This window comes from Aythya ferina (assembly GCF_964211825.1).
Source record: "Aythya ferina genome assembly, chromosome: 2".
NCBI classification, from domain to species: Eukaryota; Metazoa; Chordata; class Aves; order Anseriformes; family Anatidae; genus Aythya; species Aythya ferina.
In genome coordinates this window covers 18,640,274-18,665,106 of record NC_140297.1, presented here as the reverse complement: position 1 = coordinate 18,665,106, position 24,833 = coordinate 18,640,274, and the positions used below count along the sequence as shown (strand labels likewise).

At 43.2% G+C, this 24,833-nt stretch overlaps 1 protein-coding gene across 23 annotated transcripts in view; it reads left to right on the top strand.

The window, feature by feature from the left end:
• The window catches only part of KIAA1217, a 377,584-nt gene that overhangs the window by 314,394 nt on the left and 38,357 nt on the right, over positions 1-24,833 (top strand). For 22 of the 23 annotated variants that reach the window (XR_014689829.1, XR_014689830.1, XM_084510244.1 and 19 more), the window contains 4 exons: positions 133-965; positions 9,301-9,405; positions 9,840-9,892; positions 16,723-16,883. Coding sequence is in view for 21 of the 23 variants with exons in the window: in XM_084510244.1 (XP_084366370.1) it covers positions 133-965; positions 9,301-9,405; positions 9,840-9,892; positions 16,723-16,883 (1,152 nt within the window). In the remaining 2 variants the exon portion in view is untranslated. The remainder of the gene's footprint in view (positions 1-132; positions 966-9,300; positions 9,406-9,839; positions 9,893-16,722; positions 16,884-24,833) is intronic. The other variant, XM_084510257.1, reaches the window with a different exon arrangement.

The window sequence follows — 24,833 nt, the reverse complement described above, 5'->3', positions numbered from 1 at the left end:
CAGACGACAAATGATTTGGTGTTGTAGGTAGTTTTCTTTTTTATCCTGTAGATGTCGAGGTTGACACAACCCACATCACCTTTTCTCCATCCAGTAATTTTACATCCTGTACGTTTTTCCTTTTGTTTCCAGATGCAGAGGGAAATTGCTTATACGGGCCGAGATGGCCCAAGCGCTTCCCGCCCCGGATCTGCCACACACCCTTCACATGTGATGCCCAGCTCGCCACCCTCCACCCCGGTGCCCCACTCCATGCCTCCCTCTCCGTCCAGGATCCCGTATGGAGGGGGACGGCCCATGGGTGTGCCAGGCAACGCCACCATCCCCCGGGACCGGCTCTCCAGCGTGCCGGCATCGCGCTCCATATCGCCCAGCCCAAGCGCCATTCTGGAGAGGCGGGATGTGAAGCCAGATGAGGACATGAGTAACAAAAACCTTGCCCTGATTCGAAATGAAGGTCTGTACGGGGACCCCTACTTGTTTCACGAGGGGAGGATGAGTGTGGCCGCACCCCACACCGGACACCCCCTCGATGTCCCCGATCACATTGTAGCCTACCATCGCAGTGCCATGAGGTCATCAAGCACTTACTGTAACCCCTCTATGCCGCCTGAAATGCTGGAGCAGTCCTTGTACAGACAAAAGCCACGAAAGTACCCGGAGAGCCACTTGCCCACGCTCAGCTCTAAAACACCTCCCGCGTCCCCCCACCGGGTGGCTGACATGCGCATGATCGATATCCATCCTCACCATAGCGCCCACGTTCCCCCCCATGCCATCCAGCCTGACAGGTCTTCCCCCAGCCGCCAGTCCTTCAAAAAGGAGCCGGGACCGCCTGTGTTTGTGGACACCAAAGTGCGGAGCGCCCTCGGCCTCCCAGGCATGGCTGAGGTGGTGCCGTCTCCCGTCGATAAACAGGCTTTCGGCTATGGGTCACCTGCAATGCCCAAGGACAAGGAGACAAGGTAAAGCAGAGATGGAGCTTAATTTATGCAAATGAGAAATGTTCCTAATATGCGCATCTTGTGTCGTCGTACACCCGGGGGACGATGTGATGTGTAGGAGGCTGCTTCGCTGGGCTACGGTGTTTATTAGCTGTCTGTCAAGGTAGTTAGTAATTTAGAGGAGATGCGACGCCACCCGTTATTAATCTGAAAGTATTGTCAGCCCATGATGAATCCCTAGTTATTTTCATTTGTGTAAATTTCAGTCATTGGAAAAAATATAATAAAATAAAATGATTAACTAGGATTTTTCTTTCCAGACAACCAGATCATGTTACAAGAACAAATGATGTTCTGTTCCTGCTAATAAGGGAATATATTTCACCCCCGTTAAGAATGACACTCTGATATTACAATTTTGGTTCTTTATGGAGTGGAGTTTTTCTCATCTAGTGTTAGGAAATGGGAAGAATTTATCATTACTGTCTTATCTCCTGTAAAACATGAATTTGCATAAAAATAGGACAGTTGTTTATAATAATGTTTCTCGAGGGGAAACTGCTGAGAAGAGCAAGTCTGTCCCAGGGAAGAAACTGAAACAAGAATGCTGTTCCCAATGATTTTTACCCAGCATCACAAATAGTTGGTGACCTGACTGTTGTTAACTTTTCTGCGCTGAGAATGATGACAATGATCTCTCCTGTCTTTTAAGGACTAGATTCACACAAAGGTCTGTGAAGGCTTCTCCTGCTACAGACCCTGCCCTAGGAAAGAAAAATCATTACCCTGCCAGTCCGTTATTGTGTATGTGCATGAGTTGCTCTAATCTCTAGCGTATTGATTGTGCTGTTAACTTTTATAGAGCTCTTTAGGGAAGTGAAGATGAATAGCTGGAAAATGCTGAGCTCACAAAGGCCAAAGGTAAATACTGACTGCCTTAAACCACTGGGGAGGTACAGAGCATCACATGGCCCCCAAACATCCCTTCCATCTCAGCAACTTGATCAACAGTTACTTGCCTCAGATCACACAAGGCAGAAAGAATAATGTGTTGTGAGATCCCTTGTTGGGGAGAAAATGGAGGATGGAAGAAAATCATCCAACTTCACAAAATTATATGATGATACCAAGTTGGTAGTTACATTGACACAAGGGGCTATGACAGTCTAGGGTCAGTGAAACCTGATTTATATTTATTATTTCCAAGAAAAAGATGCATGTACCTGAAATCTCATTTCAAGCATCCAATATTACAAATAGGAAATAATTCGCACTACATTTTCCACTTCTAATTCAAGAGATCAGATCAAAAACTGTACAAGTTTTGTGTCAGGGGACTGAAAATGGAGGAGGACACCAACAACTTCCCAGTCTATGCTACTTTCTCTGTCTTTTCTGGGCATCTCAGCTGTTCGCTCTGGTACTCAGGCTGTGTATTTGTGAATATACACGTAGTTCTGCAGCTCCTTAAAGGGAGCTTTGCACCAGAAATTTTAATTCTGGTCCCAAGATATATTTATAGTGATGAAAATAATATTTACATAATTACACTTCCAAATAAATACATTACCTTAAAAATTGAGTATGGTGTGTATTAGCCACATGACACTGAAAAAAAGTCATTCTGAAAACTGCTCTTAGGTAGTGGTATTTTTTTTTTTAACCTTGAGAAACTGACTTCTTAAAAAAGTAATTCCAAATACCAAAAGCAATTAATGCAAATTTGTGTGTTTTCTAACCACTGCAATATCAAGAATTGTTTTTCAGTTTTAGAGATAGGAAATGCTGTTCCTTATTTAAGCTTTGTAATACTTTAATAAACTTTGAAAGCAATTCTCTATTGAGACTGTACTAAACTAAATAAGATACACTATGTGTGTTGAGGCTGAGGTGCTCATTTTGTGCTTCAGCAGGGGCTGAGTTGTTACACCTCTGTTATGAAGACCTGAAAGGCGAAGTATATAATGGCAGAAAAGCATCCTGTACCTTGTTGTGTAATATTTACAGTTTACACACGTCAGCTGTACAGCTGGACTTGCTTCTGTGAGTAAGAATATTTTGGGATTGGAGAGATGGAGCTGAATTCATCCTCTGAAATTGGAAAAATGAGATAGATGCTGCTGTCATGCACATTATCCACTTGCTGGCAGCTGTGCAAAGAGCCTAAAACCCAGGCTATAGAAAGTCAGTGATATTGTGGTTAGTCAACATGTGTGCAGTGTCAGTGGGGTAGCAGTAAAAAGGCAAGTTTGCTTATCTGCTAGCCTTGGTAATACTGAGAAGGGAGGTCTTATGCACTTGTGCACAAAGACAAGAGAGCCTCACCATCCTCACTCATTCAACCCTGCAGATAACTAAGAGGGGGGTTGAGGCCCCTATGAGCATCAAACCCATCATGTCAGCACTGTTTTTCCTTCAGTCACTAGTGGAGTGTGCTGAGAAGAAAGGAAATACCTCTTGGACCATCTCTTTTGAGAAATTAACTTGAAGTAGTGCTGCCACAACCTCAGGGACAATGCAAAGCTTTAGTATAAAGTGAAGGAAATGGCCCTTTCTGGACAATGCCTGAAGTTAACTAAATCTCTCTTCCTCTATTAATTCTTCTTCGACTTTTCCAGTCAGTGGCTGAAGTGGGATATATACGTACTTCATCAGAATGTCTTGAGTACTTAGAGCAGATCAGAGCTCTCACTGAGCACATCCTGGTCTTGTTGAAGAAAATGAGCCTGTTACCTTTAGGATGTCAAATTCAGCAGATTTGGGTCTACCAAAGATAAAAAGGACAAAAACTGGTATCTCCTATCTCTTCTTCTTGGAGTTTCCCATTAATTTTGCATTGCGGACACCAGTCTTGTTAAGCCTGTTATTTAAGTCAGAGTTGAGGGGGATTTAATTGCTTCGTGTAATTCTTTCTTTTATCTGTTTTACCTCAGGTATTTTCAAGGTAGCTAATTCCACTGTATAAAGAACTGAATAAATTCTCACAGTAGTTCATTTACCAGAGGCATTCTATATAAAGCAGTTTTAAAACAGTCAGAAGAAACAAATTCATGGAGATTTCAAAAATTAAAATGTTGTAACAGGTTGTAGCAGTTCATCTTTGAGGAGTCATCGCCCCTTAAATATGAGGTTTACAGGAAGAATGCATAACTTCTTGCAACTGAGCATAAGCTGTTTGAACAGTGATTCGCTATCATTTTTTGGATGGCCTGTTTCTGTAGATTATGGTGGACAGTTCTGGAAGTTACATGGTTTGCTGAACAAAAAAATGTGACCACATTCACCACTTATGGCTTGCAGTTAGAGATTGAAGGGTAACAGCCATGTTTAGGTTATTGGATATTGTTCCTATCATAAAACCACATATTGCTTGATACTTTCAAGTATGGATGGACACAGCTATGCATTAGGAAAAACAAACAAACAAACAACAGTCTTGCTCTGTAAAGCCATGGACAGTGAGATACAAGAAAGATAGGTGTTAAAGATGCACCCTCTCAGACAGTGCTGTGTACTGCCTCTCTCAAAGGCAGGCAGTGGTGTGATTGCTCTGTAGGACTGCAAGTAACCACAGAAATGTGTGCTTGCTGCACCCATTACAAACTATGGCCTGGTGTTTGCAATCTGGAAGCTCCCAGAAAATATGATGGCAGTTGGAAGCAGTATCACTTTCCAGAGAGACAGAATTGCATCCTCCTTTGTGATAAAACTGGAATAACTGGGTAAAAAGGATGGGTGAACAATATGGAGTCAAGGTAAACTGCCGTTTGGCTTCCTTCTGTTGGAGGAACTATTTCTAGGGAAAATGAGATGCAGGCTTTTGGATAAGCATAGAATCATAGAATATCTGAATTGGAAGGGACCCATAAGGATCATTGAGTCCAACTCCTGGGTACCCAAAGGACCACCCAAAAAGTCTGAGAGCATTGTCCAAATGCTTCTTGAACTCCGGCAGGCTCAGTGCCATGACCACTGCCCTGGGGAGCCTGCCCCAGTGCCCGACCACCCTCTGGGTGCAGAACCTTTTCCTAACACCCATCCTGACCCTCCCCTGTCCCAGCTCCATGCAGCTCCTTCGGGTCCTGTCACTGTCCCCAGAGAGCAGAGCTCAGCGCCTGCCCCTCCGCACCCCTCGTAAGGGAGCTGCAGGCTGCCATGAGGCCTCCCCTCAGCCTGCTCTGCTCGGGGCTGAACAGTCCAAATGACTTCATCCACTCTCCATATGTCTATCAGTTATCAGATAGTATCAAAGCTGACAGCACTTCATAGTCTACATTTTCACTTCAGCTTCAAGCTGCAGAAAGTTTGAATTTAACCATGTTCATAGAAGACTGAAATATTCATCTGTGCATAATTTTTCCCTTGGGAAGAGAGCAGAATACAGAAGAGTTCTGCTGTATGGTGCTTCACACCCTTCCAGGAGATCCACTCTGCTATTTGGGGGGGGGGGGGGGGAATTTGGGATGAAGTCTGACTGTGCCACTTTCACTTTGTGCTAGGGAAGCCATGAGGAAAAACAACCTACCTTCCTTTTCTTTTTCAGTGAGATAAAAAAACAAAAAAAAATCCAATTAAATGTTTCTCTCATAGGGTGATGTAGAAAGAAATGTATTTTTCCCTGTCTCTGACCTTCTTTTTATTACTACACATATTTCACTTACTGTTTAGCTATAAAATATGAAGTCACTGTAAATCCTTCTCCAGGACAGTGTGCTAATTAGTTTGTGGTTTCAGACTCGGTATGTGAGTATGTCTGTTACGGATGATCACTGCACTGCCTAGGGTAGGATAAGAACATGAACAAATGGTTACATGGCCCAGTCCTAGTTTGTGTCTATACAAAGCATCTTCTCAGTGATGTGAATAATAAGGATGTTCCCAGAAAAAGGAAGAAATATGAAAATCATGCTTAAATAGCATCATGGTGGATACCACTTTAGCAATACACTCCACCCTGCTCAGGATTACTTTCAGTTAGCTGCAGGGAATGACATGAAACCATAGTGAAGCTGTAGTGAAAAAACCTTGTGATGAAACCTGATGTCTCAGTGCAGAGCCAGAGAGGCAAGAGCTTGTTTTGCTTCTGCTGAATCTGGGGAGTGAGATCCTGAGGCAGGGCTCAAGTGCCTGGGTGTACCTGGAGCTGTGAAACAGGCTGCCAGGAAGAAGAGGGCTGGCGAGGACCTCATGCCTGCTTTGCTGGCAGAGGTTTGTGTGTGACACAAGCTGAAGCCAAGTCTGACCAAGAGGCTTGCTAGAGCTGGGAGTTGCTTCTGACCTTGTCCCCTCCTTTCCTCCTCCACCACACCAAGTCTGGATCCCCCAGCATTCACTGGAAAACAATGTGAAACAATGCCCTTTGGTGCCCAGGCCGATAAAAAGCATATTCTTTCCTAAGAGCTTGCAGAAGTGACCCTCCCTGCTCTTCCTGGGTGGTGGAGAGATGTGGATTTATCTGGGAAATTAATCAGGGAACAGAGCTGGGCTTCATCCTCTGTGTACTCCCAGCCAACAAATAGGCACCAGCAAAGAAGGTTCTTCTGCCTGCCCCTCTAGCCTGGTGCTCCACATACCAGCATGCCCTGTCCACAGGGACACTGGCCTGCCCCATCCATGGGGGCAGCAGCCTGCCCCACAGCACAGGAACCCCAGCCTGCCCCATCCACATGGACCTTGGCAGGCAGAGAATATAAAGTTGAGGAACAAAAATCTCTGACTCTCTGACTGTCACCACAGTGCCAGCATCCCTCAGCAGAGGCTGAGGTAAAGGCCCGTTCTCTTCCTCTGAAGCCCCCGGCTCTGCTGGACCACAGCAGTATCAGAAGCCAGGATGGCTCCAGCCCTTCACAGGGGAGCTGGGGTGGCTGTGGAGCCGTCATTGCTCCCCCAGGGCCACGTAGCAGGCAGCAGGATGCCACCAGCCCTCCAGCCACGTCAACCCAGCACAGCTACGCTGCTGGGCCAGCCACATCCCTCCCTGCCCCTTCCTCCTGCTGCCTTCAGTCAGACTGCCAGGTCTCCGAAAAACGGCTTGTTTTATTTAATGCCTGAAAGGCGCCTCCGTTCAGACACCTGTTTTTGAAATGTTTGGTGCTAATGGCTGTAATGAGTCTGGGTATTACAGTGAAACGATTAGGGGAAAAATCCTGCCTTGTGTTTAACAGACTGACTCTAGAGCATGTGTAGATTCTTCACATTCTTAATGCTTTTACCATATGAAAAGTAATGTGCTCTGTGCAATTGATTCCAGTGTTTCATTCGTTTTTCATCATCTCCTATCTCTGGAACATCCCTCTCCCTCTTAACAACATATTTTCCTAGATTTCATGGCAAAGGACAAGATCGGCTTTGTGTTGCCATAATCTCATTTGAAGCAGAAAATTGTTTCCAGATTATCGAATGTGGGATGGAAAAAACATCATATTTATGAATTGGTAAAGCAGATAGACTTCCAATTGAGTTTAGTTCCAGGAAGGGTTTGTGATGATTTTCTGGGGGAAAAAAAACTGTTTTCATTATTAAGTGTCAAAAATGTTGCATTGAAGTTTGTTAGAATATATTTATCCCAGGGTTTTTGTACTTGTTTTTGTTCCAAAGGTTACTGTAGCCTGAACCGGTTTCTTATTTTAAAACTTGTAACAGTGGAAATTCTGTAACATATTTCTTGGTTTGAAATGAATTAGGTCAGATTCACTAGTCTTCTCACCACCGCTCAAAATACCTTTCAACATGAAGACAGAAAAGTAAGGAGCGCACGCTGTATTCACTCGCAGTAAGAACGCGTCTGCTAGCTGGGGACTGACTGAGCATCCTCTTGTTCCCTCCTTGTGTCTGTTAGCATCTCATTAATTGCTTTGCTGTCCTGTTTTCTCAACATCTGGGTGTCTTGGAGTCTCTCCCAGCTATGGTATCTGCGTGCTATCCCAGAAAACCTCTGTTTCATTCATGAAGTGTGAATGAAATAATTAGCCTGGATAACTTGTCCGGCTAATGAGCTGAGCTGGTTACTCGCTTTGTATCATTTCAGACTGCCTTTAACTTGTATCACTACATATGTTGGAATTTATATGACCTTATTAATTGGCAGTATTGCTTTGGCCACCGAGCTGCAAACAGTGGTGGGGGTGGCCAGACCTCAGCTGCTCCCACGTGCCTGGGATGCCACAGCGGTGATGGGTGGCCCCTGTGGCAAGTCGAATCTGGGGCTGAACGTGCCACCTCTGCCCGTGTGGCCTCTGTCTGTCCCATCTTCATTCGTGAGCCATTGCTGCTGGTCTTCTTGCTTTCTGAGGTGTTTTGTTCCCAACCTCTTCCAAAATCACTGCCCGCTGTTAGTGTTTGCTTTGTGTGTTTCCCCGGTCACTTAACTGCTGGCATAGAAGGACACATTTTCAGAAAGTCCTGGCTGAGGTCCCACGCTGACATGTGTCTGCGTTGTGGTGTGTTGCTGGCATACTGGCATGTGAAAGTAGGTACCTGTGTGAGCAAAAGGCTGCTATGGAGCCTACTGCCAAGGAAGTCACCAGGTACCTGACCAATATATGCATTCATGTAAATGATGGGCAAAGATGAACACACAAGTATCAGTCCTTCTATCCAAAAAATGTCATTGTTGTTGCTTAGTGGCCTTTGGTACCTCATGGAAAACACTGAATGTTGTACCTATTACAGTTCTTCTTCCTCTATTTTATTCTGCTTGTTAGGAATTTCTCAGGATGTGTATGCAAAAACAAATCTGTTTTAATACCATTGTGCTGCACAGTCTGTGCTTGGTGTTTTGTGCCTGGTCTGTCACGCTGCTGTCCTTTCCAGAGCAGACAGTTGCGATGTCAGGTGCAGGGGATTTGGTCTGGGAAATCGTCAGCTTGGGCAGATTAAATGCTTCACAGACAAAAATACTGGTTGGGGGAAGCTGAAAATAGTAACGAGAAGAAGTCTAAAGTTTTTAATCCTGAAACCTTGTACATGGGCAAAACTATTGGCCCAGTGAAGGTAAGAGAGAGGAAAAAAAAAAAAAAAAAAAAAGTAATGCTGAAAAAATGATTTTCATTAGTTCCAAGAGGCATTAACTGATTGTTTTAGATGCCTTTTTTGTGCAGTCACTAGAATTTTATTATCTGGGTTGCTGTTCTGTTTTTTAACTATGCAGATGTCTTTTTTATTGTCTGTTGCCATGCAAAAGCTGTCCAACCCAAGATGCGGTAAGCTGCTGTAACAAGGTATATGCAAACTGATACCAATGAGCCTTTGCACAACTCTGTAGTGTCTTTCCAACCCCGTGGTAATCATTCACCTAGAAAAACAAGTCTGAAAGCAAATATATCTGGCTTTAACAAACGGTTCTCTTGTCTTACAGAGAGAGGATACAAGCCATGGAGAAACAGATTGCCAGTTTAACTGGTCTTGTTCAGTCTGCGCTTTTTAAAGGGCCAAATACAAGTAATAGCAAAGATGCTTCTAGGTAAAAAAAGAATTCATTAAATCTGTTTCTCTCTAATGATTTTAGTAATCAGTCAACAAAAATAGTATTTTAATGTAACAGTAAAAAAAAACCTGAATGATCAATCATTTTAAAGTATCTTTATCATCCCCATGAGAATGCTAGGCAGAGAGGAAGAATATGCCAAAGAATAAATGGAGATTAACTGCATTACTCTTCTTTGTGTTAAAAAAGAATTAATGTAGCTACATCTCTGTGCTTTCTGCTGCTTATGCCGCATTCCTTGCTTAACTTCTATTAAAAATTGATTTTTAAAAAAAGCAATTCACAAGCTACTGGTGATTTAGATTAAAAATATATATGCTAAACAAGGCCATTAAATTTACTTATGATAAACTTCACCACAGTTTTATTGTTAGTAAGTTAAATTTATGATTTTTCTTTTTATTGCTTAGTGAGAAGATGATGTTGAAAATTGTGTCCAGCAAGAACAGCATTGACGCTACAGGTAAGATAATTTATTTTAAATTTACAACTTCTTCTAGTATATAAATAACTCAAACTTTACTAGCATCCCCGTTTATGGAAATGGCAACTTTACTTTCCACAGCTGAAGTGTCAGAAGTGAAGTTTAAGTTAAGGATATGGGATTCAGTCATGTCTTTGTTAAGACAGGAATTTCTGACAGGTTGAGGTGGAATGAATTTCACACCTGCACTGAATGGTTTAAATGAGATACAGAGTTTCTGCATATGGTGAATTTTGCAGTGATTCATCCCACCTATAGTATATATCTGTCAGTACTAACCCCAGGTGTATCTGGAATGCTGTAGAAGGCTAAATATTTCATTTCTATTCTGGTCACCTGAACTTTTCTCTAAGGTTATCTTGCCAGTAGATTGCTATGGGTTTGATGTCACTAAGGAATTTAGCAGTCAGCAAGATAGCACTTTCCCTATTTAAGCCATATTGATCTGTTACTAATTATTAGCATGCTCCTAAACTGTTGGCATCAACTGTGATGAAGCCAACATGATCTGGTCTTACCTTAGCTTCCTACTCAGAGAGCTGCTAAGTGTTTAAAAGATACACTTAAGGCTGTTGTGAAAGTAGATCTCCATGTGATTGGAGCTCTTTGTGTATGGGCTGCTGCTCTAGATGTCTGCAGGGTGGGTGGGTGTGTTTATATGCCTCCTCTTCACCTTTTGTCATGCACTGAATGCAAATAAAGGCAGTTCCCTACTTCCTGGTAATGTTGTTCCCACAGGGTGGTCTGTGCTCTGGCAGGTAGTAAACCACACACATTTATTAGCAATTCTATTATGCTCTTAACTAGCCTTTTTGCTGGAGCTGTTAGTTCACGTTCAGGATTCCTGTTTATCTGGAATTGCAGTACATCCTCCTAACCAACAGAAGTCAAACCAGACCTGGAAACTATCAAGCATGTGCAAGAGAGAGTAAGCTAATGTCCTGGTGCTGGAACTCTGCTCCTAAGCCATTCTCTGGTCCTGTTCCAACTCTTCCCTTCCTGCTGGCCCCTGGATGGGGAGAGCAATACTTCAGGCTGTGAAGAAATAAGCTGTAATTTATCAGTTTCAGGCAACTCATTGAAAAAAGCCATCATTTTTCAAAACAGCTGCAAAATGCTCTTAGACTTTTCCCTATTTCATTGTCATTATATGCTAAGAATTTATAGTATTTCCCACTTGCATAGGTTTTGTATCATACAAAGAACCCATAAAACAATCAAACAACATGCACATACCTTGCCTTGTTTTCCTCTTTGCATTGTGTGGCTATTAGGCCTTTCAGCTCTCCTGTGCTTGTTCTAATTCAGATAAACACTTGGCAGGGGGCACTAAGTTGGGAGTCCTGATCTAAGCAGGCCCTGCTTTGAATGGGAGCTTGGACCAGATGACCTCTAGAGGTTCCCTTTCAACCTAAATTATTTGTGTATGCATATGTGAATGAATACACTTCCAACAACTGAGAAATTAAATAATATTCACTGGAAAAACTGCCCCACACAAAGCAAGGATAGGGATTCTTCAGTCTGTAGGTCATACCCAGCCCAACAGAACAGCATGATTCTTATGACCAGTAGCCAGTTCATGCTGTCATTCCCAAACACTTTTCACTCACTACTTTGTTGTATGACTGAAAGTGTGTCCCTGAGATGACAAAATTACGTATAACAGATGAATGCCCCATCATGGGGGGCAGGAGTGGCCAGTTTAATTTACTGACAAAAGACCAGATCAGTATCTATCAGGTACTGACAGAGATAATGTCTCTGTCACACAACTGTGTCGTACCCATCATGTGAGATACCACAGTTCAGGTTGTGTAATAGGTGCACTTCTGATCACCTGGGGAGATAGACATAGGGCAGTGGGGCTGGCCGTGCAGCCAGTCATGTGGTCATGCAACTGGAAGGATCCCTATCAGCACTGTATAGTTGTAACTCCAGCATCTGCATCCCTAAATCCTGTCCTTCCAGCATGACACAGCCACAGAAAAATCAGAAAATTGAACTATAGCAGGTAAGGGGAAACAAGGTGTGATGCTGACCACAATATGCTACTGCTTCAGTATTGTCACCCATATCAGCCGATACTGAGGACTGCCTTCCTATATAATAGAATAGTCTGCTTTTGCATCTGCTTTTGAAATTACACATAATGAGGTCTAATAAGTCTCTGCTTACCTGAAAGACATCAACAATCTGTCAGAATATGCAAAATGTGCTACATAATGTTTCTCCTTCGAGTAAATATGCTTGGGTTTAAGCATGCTTGCAGCATCCAGAAACACTTTTGCAGACCTCTGTTTTGCTCTCCAGTTCACCCCAATCTTTATTAAGTACAGCCATTAGACAGTCAGCTCTCAAAGTATACAATTCCACTTGACAACTGCACACTGAGATACCAGTTTTAGCAATTTCAAAGACTATTTGAAAGGAAAAGTGGTATAAAATGTTGATTGAGCAGTCCTTTCTAGAGCAGTGGTAAGCAGAAATGTGAATTGCTTCCTATCCTGAACAATAAAACATCTGTGCAGTATGAAATTGACTCATCAATGTTGAACCAACATTGTATTTTGTAGTATGCTTTCTAGTGATGGGAGACATTCATGCAAAAAAATAGAGAACTAGCTCACTTGGGAAGGAAAAGAAATCAAATGTTCTAAATCCTAGGTAGTTCTGTATATCTAGGTTGTGAATACTCCATTTGGTATTTTGTATAAATCAAGTAGTTGTGTTTAACACGTTTTTGCTTTGCCAGTCTGTAGCAGATTCTTTAGCCTCAAATACTAGAACCTAAACGAAAATGCTTTTTCACTGGGGAAAATAAGCCTGTGACAGTGACCCTGCTGTCTGCATTTCTTATGTTTTGTTGCTTTAGGCTCATTTCTTCATGGGAGTTGGGTTCAAAGAGCAGTAACATTCCATAGTCGAGCTATGTATCTCCTGTTCACGCTAGGATAAATCCAATGACTGAATCCTTATAACCTCTTTCAGTTCATCAAAAGTGAATGGTATCTAGGGACTCTTCATTTAGGAACAGCCTGATAGCACATGACTCAAAAAAAAACCCAACCAACAACAAAAAGTTACTAGAAAGATTGTCCATGAGATAACTAACAAATATGCTAGGTAATGCTCATCTACTCTCTTTTAAGTCATATTTTGTTCATCAAGTGGTAAGAATGAGAGATAGATTAAATTCTGGATCAATTACATCCTGGATTGCAAAGCAAAACACACAAAACCAATTTGCCATTTGCTGCCTTGGTGGAAGAGGAGGAAGGAGATTTTATTTTATTCTGAAAAGGGTTCAAGGAGTCTTTCTGTGCTGACATCTCCAGTACAAATCAAGAGAGGGAGATAGAGAAGGGAGAAGTGTTACACATGTAGTGCTCAAATTTGATTCCTCACCCTTTGTGACCTGTGCTTGCCAGAGAAGTTCTTGTCTTCTGTGCACATCTGTGTGCTGTTTTCACACACTCTTGTAATGATCTGTGAATTTAAACAGTTGTCCATATCTGCTTGCTTACCTCATATTCAAAGATAGATCATGCTAGTCTTTGAACTTGGTCAGTGTTTGCAAGTATAGCATGATCCTGAATTCTGGGTCACCAAGGTGAAGTTGCACACCGATATCTGTAGAACATCCTGTTTTTTAAGGATGCTGTGGTGTCTGACCATAACAGCTTGTTAATGATGGAGTTGCAACCTTAACATTGCATTTGTCTGTTTGTTTAGTGGATTCCAACCAGCTGATAAGGGGACTGAGTAACTGCCACGTCTCCCCCATGATATTTTAAAATGTGGCTCTTTGATAAGAATATTAATGATTTGGGAAGAAACACTTCTTGATGTCTTCTGGTGGTCTTTTTTTTTTTTTTTTTTTTTTTTTTTTTATAGCCTGCTTCAAAACAAAATCTTAGCATTTTAGAAAGACAACTAAATTCTGGAAAATGGAAGGAGAGCGGTGTCTTTGCATGATAACAAAGGTCAGGTGTCAGGGAGTGGCAGTCCAGCTCCTTGCCTTCTTGAGCCTGGGCAAGTACCCAGCCTTTCCCTTTTGCACTGCAGTTTTTTTTTTTCCTCAGGACCCCTTACCTAGCTCCAACAAGGGTTTATTTTAAAAGCTATGCAAGCCAACACTGTTTCTTTCCCTTCAATCCATCTGGCTCTACATCTAATCGCAAAGCTACAGCCTGGGCCTGCTTCCAAATGAGAGCTATACTCCCTAGACGAAGCAGTCCCTCATTCAGCTGCCCTTTTATTCCTTTTTGATGAAAATATGAATCTCTGAGAAATCAGCTGGTGATCTTCACTGTGCTCCCATGCTCGCTGGGTGAGTGTGGTTGTGTTTCACCCCCTTAGGAGTCCCTTCGTGCTTCATGGGCTCTGAGCACTGCCTGCAGCAGGAGCTTCATGGTAGCATATGTAGAAGAGGTGGCTGGGGTAGCAGAGGAGGAGGAGGATTGATTTGCAGGGAGTAGGACACATTTATTGTTTACAGAAGCAGATCACAGTCCATCTACACTAAAAGGAAAGCAGGCACCCCATCGTCTGAAAATATGCAAATTGACTGGTGTCCAACATGTGGGGAGAGACTGGAGGGGACTGATTCATGCCTTGGCTGCATAACCACAGAGTTGGGGGCTGAGGTTTTGGAGCTTTTGCTTGAGGCAAAGAATAGCAGAAAGGTAGATGTGCTTTCAAAAATAGTCCAGATTTGTGGCTAGGGATCAGAACTCTTGGAGGCTTATCCACATTTTTCAGACTCTCTGGTGGTTTCTGTCTGTAGGGTTTATGAACTAAATACCCTTTTCTTAAAAAAAAAAAAAAACGCAAAAAAAAAAAAATAGTGCATGTGGGAGGGAGATACATGCTTTGTAGGAAAAAATGCAGCATACATGTAGACACAATTATTGGCATAGATTAAGCTGAAGCGTGGAGCAGGTACAGAATGGCAGTGAACAAGGACTGTTTATTTCTTGAGTGTTGCTTTCTTTTAAGCAGTTCTTTGACAGCCAAAAGAGCACTGAATCATACTGGAGCATGGCAAAAATGTGCAGCAGCTTGCTCAGCACTGAACTGAAGAGTGCTGTTGTAGAAGCACCGAGCAGATCTAGCAGATCTTGCAGAACGTCATTTAGGTAGCATGCATTACAAGAGGCTAGAACAGCTTTTTGTTTGAGCATGTCTCCCAAGACCTGCAGCATGTCACACCGTATACAACATGGGTGCAGCCCAAGGGACACGTGCTTTTACGGAAGGGAACTGCAAATGTGGGTACAGCAGGAAACACGATTCTTCAGAAACCTTTTAGCCTATTTTAAAATAAAAACAGCTTGGCATAAATTCCTTCCTTTAAAAAGGCTTCCTCGTGGATGAATTTTGCAAAAGTTATGTTTGAGAAATCCACACCTGTTGGCAACGGAATAACAGTTTGTTGTTCTGCTGAGCTGTACTCACTCAGGCGTGTTTGGAGACTTTACTAGTTGACTAGACTACTAGGGATGAGTGTGTGGAGATAAAACCTACCATTCTTGGGTTCATACTTATTCCAGACAGACGTGATGTGTCATTCTCTGTAGTGCACTGAAAATTTACTTCCAACAGACAAACAAAAATAAAAATAAATAAAAAAATAAAAATAAAAAATATTGCAATGCTATATTTGGGTTGATTTAATTGAACTTGGTAGGATGAGTGCCTGTGGGAACAGATGATGACCAAAGTCCTTGTGCACATAAACCCATTGATCAGTTATTTTTTTTCCTCGGATGTTTGGTTTTAATCTCATAGAGAAGGAAATAAGTGAAAGGGGGATGACACAGTGCAGTAGTTTGGGAAGCTGCAGCCACACTGTCATCTGAGCTTGAGGGACAAGGCAGATCTGACACTGATCAGAAAGCTGTGCAGGGCTACACAGAGCTGGACTTAGAAACTGGAGTGCATCCTCCTGTCATTTTGCTGTTGGCAGAGGGAAGGGGAAAGGATGCATTAAAAAGACAGTTTGAAGAATATGGGTGTTTAAGTGTGAATTGCCAGAAGACAGATGTAATATGGCTACTAGCTGATGAACTGGGATTTGATTGTACCCTGTAAATAAAGCTTTTTCCCAGGTACTTGAGTCTGAAAAGAACAACCTTAATATTGATGCTGTGTGGAAGAACAGCATTACTTAATGAAGAAAGTCTTGTGATGACTCAGCTCACTTACTTGTTTTATGCTGTACTCCCTTGTAAACACAGTCCTAAATAAATGACCATTATTTCATTTCTCTTCTCTTGGTTTAATACCGTAGCTGTTGGACACAGCTGATAGAAATAATGCTATCATACTTTAAGCAGCAAAGTAAGATTCTCTGTAGAAACCTTCCCCCCAGACTTGGCAGTTTGACTGAATTAATCAACACATATGCAGTTCAGGAGTCCTGTGAATTTGAATCAACTTGCTCCCAGATGGCTCCTGAGAAGGCGATCCCAAAGCTACTTTCAGCACCGATTTGATTTGCTGCTGTTTTGTGTAACGTGCAGTTATAGCTAATTTTCCTATCTCCACTACATGTGGTAGGAAGCAGTCTTGTGGTAAGGCACTGCTCTGATATGGCTGAGGTTCCAGCACAGACACACTCTGATATTGTACAGTCTCTCCAATTACATCGGAAGGGGAGATGCCACTGCCCTGAGCAGTGGCAACTGTAGTTTTATTTTCATGTCCATCTGTGTGAAGTGCATGTGAATTCAGTGTGCAGAAGAAGGACCATGTTTGCACCTTCTCTGCTGGGGAGCTCAACCTGTGCTGCTGTTTACTTGCAGGTGCTGCTAACTTATCTGGGGGGAAGAACACAGCGGCAACAGTGGAGTCAGCCGTCATCCATCACCCTGCCGGAGCCTCATCGATGCAAGTAAGCCTGCATGGTATGAAACGCAACGTGTCAGATCTGCGGCTGCAGCTGCATCAGATGAAGCAACTACAGGTATGCTTACCTGAGAAATAGTGGGAAATCGGGTTGTCAGGAAATGTTCTCCTTCTTTCTCCCTCTCTTTCTCTCTCCCTCTCCCTCCCTCCCTCTCACCTTTTGTACGTGATTCTAAGTAGCAGGGTTATATAGAAAAGGAGAGACCCAATTACCATACATACAAAAGCATATACTGCTCTAGCACATGCCGCTTGTATCATCCTAGAGATAGGAGAATTAGCTCAATTTAACTACTGCTGCTCAGATATGGAGAAATAATTTAATTTCTAGCTTAGTTGGATGTCTGTAGACATTAAAGCAGTATTTATGTTACAATAATATCGAGTCTGTGATTAGTTTGGACCCTACTATGCTATGTGCTGTATAAACATGTTGGAAGAGCCATGTTCCTGCTCCATACTGTTTATAGTTGAGACAGTTTTTAAGTTCCTGAATAAACAACTTTGATACAAGGAACCTGAAATGTAGCTGAGGATCAGTAGATATACATTAAGCCAGTGTTTGAGGCCTGTATTTACAGAATCCAAAAGAATAGCCAGCTTGAGCAGCAAGGGGGAAGGATGATTTCAAAAGTTACTGCAAAGGTTTGATGCACCCAACTTACATTCTCACTTTACCAGCACCTTCTTAACACAGATCAACAGCTCAGAACCTGCAAGAAACAATAAGAACAATGAAGAGTTAAGCAAAATATTCTGTTGACATACACAGTCAGGTTACCAATGTAAATATACACTGCTCATCTCAGACACCATGAAAGTAAGTGTATGCAGCTGTAAAATCTTCAGCCCTTCAATTAATTGGAAACTGGAAAGCACCGTGTATTGCCTTAGAAGATGTAAGAAGAGGTAAAGCAATTTCTTGTAAGACAAAGCGGACAGCACAGAAAACTTCAGGACTCTGCCAGTCCTCCTTATCTGGAAAGAGACATGGTGTGTTTGGTAATGTAGGGCTGCAGCTACTGCTGTTAGTGCCAGGGAGGTTTTGAATATTAGAACAGCACTGTGTTAATCTCCTTTGATTTGCTGATTAATTTTAGAGTAGTATAAAGATAATACAAATCAGAATTTAGACCACATTTTGGGTACATAATTCAATTCCCTTTAGTGGAAAAGTAAAAGAAAAACGTGGCTGAGGCTGAAGGTGCTATGACAAGGTCCTGTGCTCAGTTTGCTAGTATCAAAGAGGTGGTAGAAGGTGTTTGGAGCAAACAGCTGTGTCAAGCAGGTGACCTCTGCATGTGATAACAGCACCCATGCTTTTACTGTTCAGTAAAACTGATTGCCTTAGGGTCTCTGCCCTGGCACATTATATATAAGTGGGTATTCTTGCATGTTTGTGCTGCAGGCTGCTGCAGCCCTTCTGTCCTTCTGTAACCCCGTGTGCCAAACGCAGCTCTTGGCAAACCCCTGCGATCTGGCCACCAGCTGTGCTTAGTATGTGGCCTTGCAAAATGGGATGGAGGTTGCAAGTGCAGCGCTGGAGGCAGAGAATGTATCTTTCTGTAGTGGGTTTACGTGGCAAGGTTTTGGTAGCAGGGGGCTATAGGGGTGGTTTCTGTGAGAAAGATCTAGAAGCTGCCCCATGTTTGGGAAGGGCCCCATTGTTTTCCAGATCCGAGCCAATAAGCGATGTTGTTTGCGCCTCCGTGAGAGCATATTTAAGACAGGGAAAAAACGCTGCGCCACACAGCAGCCAGGAGAGTCAAGGGAGTGAGAGAACAGCCTTGCACCAAGGTCAGTGTAGAAGGAGGGGGAGAGGTGCTCCAGGCGCCGGAGCAGAAGTCCCCTGCGGCCTGTGGTGAGGACCATGGTGAAGCAGGATGTCCCCCTGCAGCCCATGGAGTACCACGGTGGAGCAGGGTTCCACGCTGCAGCCCGTGGAGGAGACCACGGTGGAGCAGGTGGCCCTGCACCGACGGAGGCTGCCGCCTGTGGAAGACCCCTGCCGGAGCAGATTCCGGGCCGGACCTGTAGCCTGTGGAGAGGAGCCCACGCAGGAGCAGGTGATCTGGCAGGAGCTGCTGCCCGTAGGGGAGCCAGGTTGGAGCAGTTTTCTCCTGAGGGATGGACCCCGTGGTACGGACCCATATCTGGAGCAGTTCTGGAAGAGCTGCTGCCTGTGGGAAGCCCACGCCGGATCAGTTCATCAAGGACTGCATCCCGTGGGTGGGACCCCACAGCACAGGGGACGAGAGTGACCGAGAAGGAGCGGCAGAGAAGAAGTGCTGTAGACTGACCATAACCCCCATTCCCCGTTCCCCTGTGCCGCTCGGGGGGAGGAGGTGGAAGAGGGTGGATGGGGGGGGAAGGTGCTTTTGGTTTTTTTTCCTTTGTTTTCTCACTTCTCTCGCTTGTTAGTTGTAGGCAATAAATCTTACTATCTCCTTATGCCGAGTCTGTTTTGCCCGTTACAATAATTATTGCGTGATTTTCTCGTCCTTATCTCAATCCTTGAGCCCTTTTCACATGTTTTCTCCCCATTCCTCTTTGAGGAGGGGGAGTGAGAGAGCGGCTGTGGTGGAGCTCGGCTGCCCACTCGAGCGGAACCACGACACTTTCTCACAGGGCCTGCTTGCCAAGGAGGTAGCATTTCCCCAGCTGCAGCTTGTCTCCACAGCCCTGCCTGGAGCAGGATGCTTGCTTTTGATCAGATACAGCATTAGGGCACACGGGAGTGAAGAAACTTGTACCATCTGCGCAAATTGTTGCTGCCAAGGAAGTCTTGAGAAGAAAAAAAGAGGAGCTATCCAGAGTGGGCTCATTAAATCTGGCTAACTTCCCGTATTTCAGAAATGATAGCAAATACATGATAGCATTGTGCCAGTATGACATGGGCAGATTTGTGAGAGTTGGATGGAAGAACCCATAGCTCAAGGGAAACTTGGGTGTTATATATATATACACTGAAGTATGAGAGTGCGTTTAATGTCAGGACTTTCCTGAATGGGTGGGAGCATTCTGAAAAAGAGTTCACAGCTTGTAAGGCAGAAAGTGGTAGTAGTGTTAATAAGTACTGTTTTAAGCTAAAGAATGTTGAAATATCACACTTCTGATGGTAAAAAAAAAAAAAGTGCTGCATTTTTTGTAAAATAATTCTAAGTAAAAGGGAAATGTATTTTTCTGTTTTTCCAGGTTGTGTGCATAGTATGTCTGACAGTACTTCATATTGTTCAGTTTCTCTGTTTCTCCTGGATCGTCAGTCAGTTTGTTCCTGTTTGTGTGAATTTTTCTTATGGTGACAGACTAAAAGAAACACTTCCAAAGAACTGAAAAAGATGATTGCACAGGCACAGAACTTGGCAGGATAACCAAGTAACAAGAACAGGACATAAAACTATATTTAATATTGTCTGTGGTTCAATTTTGAATTGATGATGTCACTGTAAATTCTTACTCATTTGTTTTATAGAACCAGAGAAACACATGATGGAAAAGACCCATTCATTCATGTAGGCTTTGTCTGTTCTGGCAAAATCCTCTTTTTAAAATGTATCCAGCAGGAATCCATCCAGATGAATTGATTCACACACCAGTTAAATGTACATGTTAGCAGATGCAACCAAAAGGCCAGTCTGTTTTACTCCGTGGTTGGATTTCACAGAATCACAGAATTTTCTAGGTTGGAAGAGACCTCAAGGTCATCGAGTCCAACCTCTGACCTAACGCTAACAGTCCCCACTAAACCATTTCCCTAAGCTCTACATCTAAACGTCTTTTAAAGACCTCCAGGGATGGTGACTCCACCACTTCCCTGGGCAGCCTGTTCCAGTGCCTCACAACCCTTTCAGTGAAGAAGTTCTTCCTAACATCTAACCTAAAACTCCCCTGGCTCAACTTAAGCCCATTCCCCCTCGTCCTGTCACCAGGCACGTGGGAGAACAGGCCAACCCCCACCTCGCTACAGCCTCCCTTGAGGTACCTATAGAGAGCGATAAGGTCGCCCCTGAGCCTCTTCTTCTCCAGGCTGAACAAGCCCAGCTCCCTCAGCCGCTCCTCGTAGGACTTGTTCTCCAGGCCCCTCACCAGCTTTGTCGCCCTTCTCTGCACCCGCTCAAGCACCTCCATGTCCTTCTTGTAGCGAGGGGCCCAAAACTGAACACAGTACTCGAGGTGCGGCCTCACCAGAGCTGAGTACAGGGGGACGATCACCTCCCTAGCCCTGCTGGTCACGCTGTTCCTGATACAAGCCAGGATGCCGTTGGCCTTCTTGGCCACCTGAGCGCACTGCTGGCTCATATTCAGCCGACTATCCACCATCACTCCCAGGTCCTTCGCTGCCTGGCAGAAATAAAGACATTTGCATCATGGATGTTGTAAGAGGTTAGATACCCTTCTTGCCAGCCCTCTCCCATCTTCCTTAAAAGCTCCGATTTTCAGAGATGTTCAAGGAAGTCTAGTTTCATGGTACCATGGGGTTTTCCTCATTGCCAGAGATAGGCCATAACTCAGCCTGTGTTCTGGATGTTTTTGTTGCTGGTCAGACTGGAGCACGTGATGAGTACAGTGGGGTAGTTCACTCTGCACTCCCATAGTGGCAGGTTTGAAAACAAACCTTATACCACGTAATCATGGCGTATTATCTTTAGCTTATTTGTACATCGAAACTTTTTGTCTGTTCCTGCCTTTCTTTAACTGAACACGTTTTAAGGGGAAGCAGTTAGATCTGATTAAGGTTCAGCTTTAGATATGTGTATGCATGCAAGCTTTTCCGTCAGTAAATTTATTACTTGCAGGAAAGTGAGTGCCGCTGAAAGGATAGAAAATGCAATAATAATACTGTCATAAATGGTACATGATACTCAAATAGTCTCACAAGTGTAACTTTGAATTAGAAATTCAATTACGTTCTGAACTGCATTATAGAATTGGTGAGACGAGATTTAATCTATGTATGGTAACAAACATTAGGAATTAGATAATTAGATTCTGCAGAGATCCTGAGCTGCAGGCAGGCAGTCCCTGGTGGTGGGTTTGCACAGTGGCGTGTGGGGAACTGGGTGGCCCAGAAGCCTCTCCCATCACGGTCTGGGATGCTCCTGCTAGACAGGACATGCTTGTCTCCTAGTGAGGAGCAGGGCTATGAACCGATAGCTGATCTTCAAGGTACCCGTATCACAAATAATAATTAGCTTAAAGTGAACTAGACTGGTTATCAGGTTGTTTCCAAAGTGGGTGCCAGAGGCAGTGCTGGGGTACTTGTGAGAGAGCAGGGACAGATAATGGCTGGAGCACCTGCTGGAGAAGAGGGACAATGTAAGGGTCTGGGGAGACTGGTGATGCTGGGAGTGAGACAGGGGTAATAAATATAGGAGAGGTTGCTAGAGCTCTAAAAAGCATATTATTATTATTTTATTTTCTCCTTGCACTTATAAGCCACATTAATTAGCAAGAGATTTTTGTTTGGTGGTGAGAGGAAAACCTGCATTGCATTTCCTTACCTAGACTTGCATTTGACTTTGAAACTTGAACAGTGTTTTAACAAAGGTGTGAGTACCTAGAATTATTTGTCTTGTTTCCAAGCAAATGTGAATTACAAAAAGTTGTGCTCTCCTGAACCAGAATAACTCTGGCAGATCCATAAAATGTCTTCCACTTGAGGCGATGGAGTAACTGGCAGAGGTGGTCTGAGGGACACAAGGGGTGTGCACTCAGGGAGTCTCAGATCTGATCAAGTTCAAGAATCAAGTTCAGTTCCAGAGTGTGGAGGGAAATATGCTGTAGGTGGCCCAAGACTGCCTCCTGTCCTCACACACAGCTCTTTTCCTCTGCTCCTGCTCACTTTGCCTTATGTTGTCCTCTGGCTGGTGACTCTGCCCTGCTTAAACCCTTGGTTACTGGTTCCCCTTGGTTCCTTCTTTCCTCTCCCTGCACCCATCTGTACCTCTCCCTCCTCACCTTCTGTCCCGGTTCTCCTAATATGAAGAAACCTAGTTTTGCCAGAACTAGCTAGGTGTTGGGTGAACTTTCATAAAAATGGTAAAAATATCTCTTTGATACCAACGTGAGTCGTTCCTAAACTTCAAGAGCTCACTCCAAGCACTGAGGCTAGGGAGTCCTAAACATAGTATCTTTTTGAAATATTTATTATTTATATTTTATTCCCTAATCTTGTTATCAGAAATGGTTGAACTTTTAAAACTGAAAGTTTCTAACGCTGTTCAAGCACCTTAGCTATGGATGTCAGTATAATAAACGTATACCCTCATAATAAACCAGTGTCTTTGCTGTTTTACACACACATGCACATAAAAGCAGACAAACCCCATTTTGGCATGCTGGGAGTCACACAGCTGAGGAACGTAGAGGACTGAAATTCTGGACACCTGAGACTTAAGTCATGCTGGCCCTTCTTCCTGACTTCAGATAAGTCATTTCACATTTTCCAAGTCACTTCCCTTTTTCAAATTTCCCCGCTCGTTAAAGAGCTGTGAATAAAATATATGACTGAAGTGGTACATGCTCATTCCCTCATTTTATTCATTCATTTATGTTTCCCTTCTTGCCACAATGAAAGAGACATGTGTCTCAGCTGTGCTGGTCTCACTGTCAGAGATTTTAATTTATCAAATCCAAACATTAATCCCATAGTGGGGAAAAATACACATATGCACTGTCTTCAGAAGGATCCAGTCTGGTATAAAGCAGCTGACGATGTTTATAAATCTGTGCTGTTTCAAATGTTTTCCAGCTTCATTTTTTTCCCTCACTGCTTACACTTCTGTTGAGCTGAGTTTTGAGCTAACACCTCCTGCTTGTCACAGCCAAGACCCCCTGAACACTTTCAGTGAAGTGTTACCCTCCCTCTCATCACAGCTGTGTCACTGGAGAGTTGTGTCATTGGCAACAGAGTCAGGCACAATTTCTGAACCGTCAGGAGGAGAGATTTGAGTTTGTTCTTCTAATTCCTGTACTGATTGGGTACGAACAACCTGGCAAAGGCTTTTTTTTTTTTTTTTCCTCTGATTCCCAGAAATTCTCTTAAATCAACTTCAAAAGAAGTCTTGTTGCCTTACGCTGTCTTGTATGTAAGCCATTTTTGTGATTCTTCCTATCAGGCAGTGTTTTCACTTATGTTGAAAGCAGTTTGGCTGTTAAGCCTGGATGTTTAGGAGACAGTTGAAGGTTTGATTGCTAGTTCTAAGAATGGAACTGAGTTTCCCAAGGTGTTTTAGAAAATCTTATGGTATGAGATGCTGCTCGGCTGACAGAGTTGCGTTCTTTTTGCCTATATCCTGAAGTTGTGATTAGATGGAGCCCCACTGATCACTTTATGTGAACTTGTTTTCTTAACTGTGTTTTGTTCTGCAAACTTAATATCAGTTAAAAAAAAAAAAAAAAAAAAACACTTTAGGTAATTAACATGAGGCTAAGAATGCACAAATAGTAGATATCTTGAGAAAGTGTGAATTTTACATGGCCACTTTCTGGAAAATTACCATATTTTAAAAGGTGGTTTGGGTGGATGAGGGGGGTGTTTTATATCACAGATGAGTGTGTCTGTAACCACATCACACTGGATGGCACAATCCTTCCTCTGCCACTCAAGAGACTGAAATATTCCATTCTGAGGGTAATAGTATGCTCCAGCTGACATTAATATGTACAATTATCCACTAGGCATGTATGGGCAATATAGTGTACAAAAATAAGAGAGATGTGCAAAGTGGAAGTCAGGCTTCTGGCATTCTCATGAGGCATGATTAATACTTGATTTATGCCAGGCTGAGCATTATACAGGGGCTACAACCTCTGCAGAAGTTATGCACTGAAAGTGATGTATTGAACCTAACATCTTTTGTCCATCAGCTGACAATGGGAAGTTAAGTATACACATTAGAAGTTAAACAAATGTGGGCTTTTCTCATCTCCAACGCTTTCTCATGGAATAATGTCTATAGGTAAAGTTAAAGAGGGAAGGAAGAAGGTAAAAAGTCTCTCTAGCTGT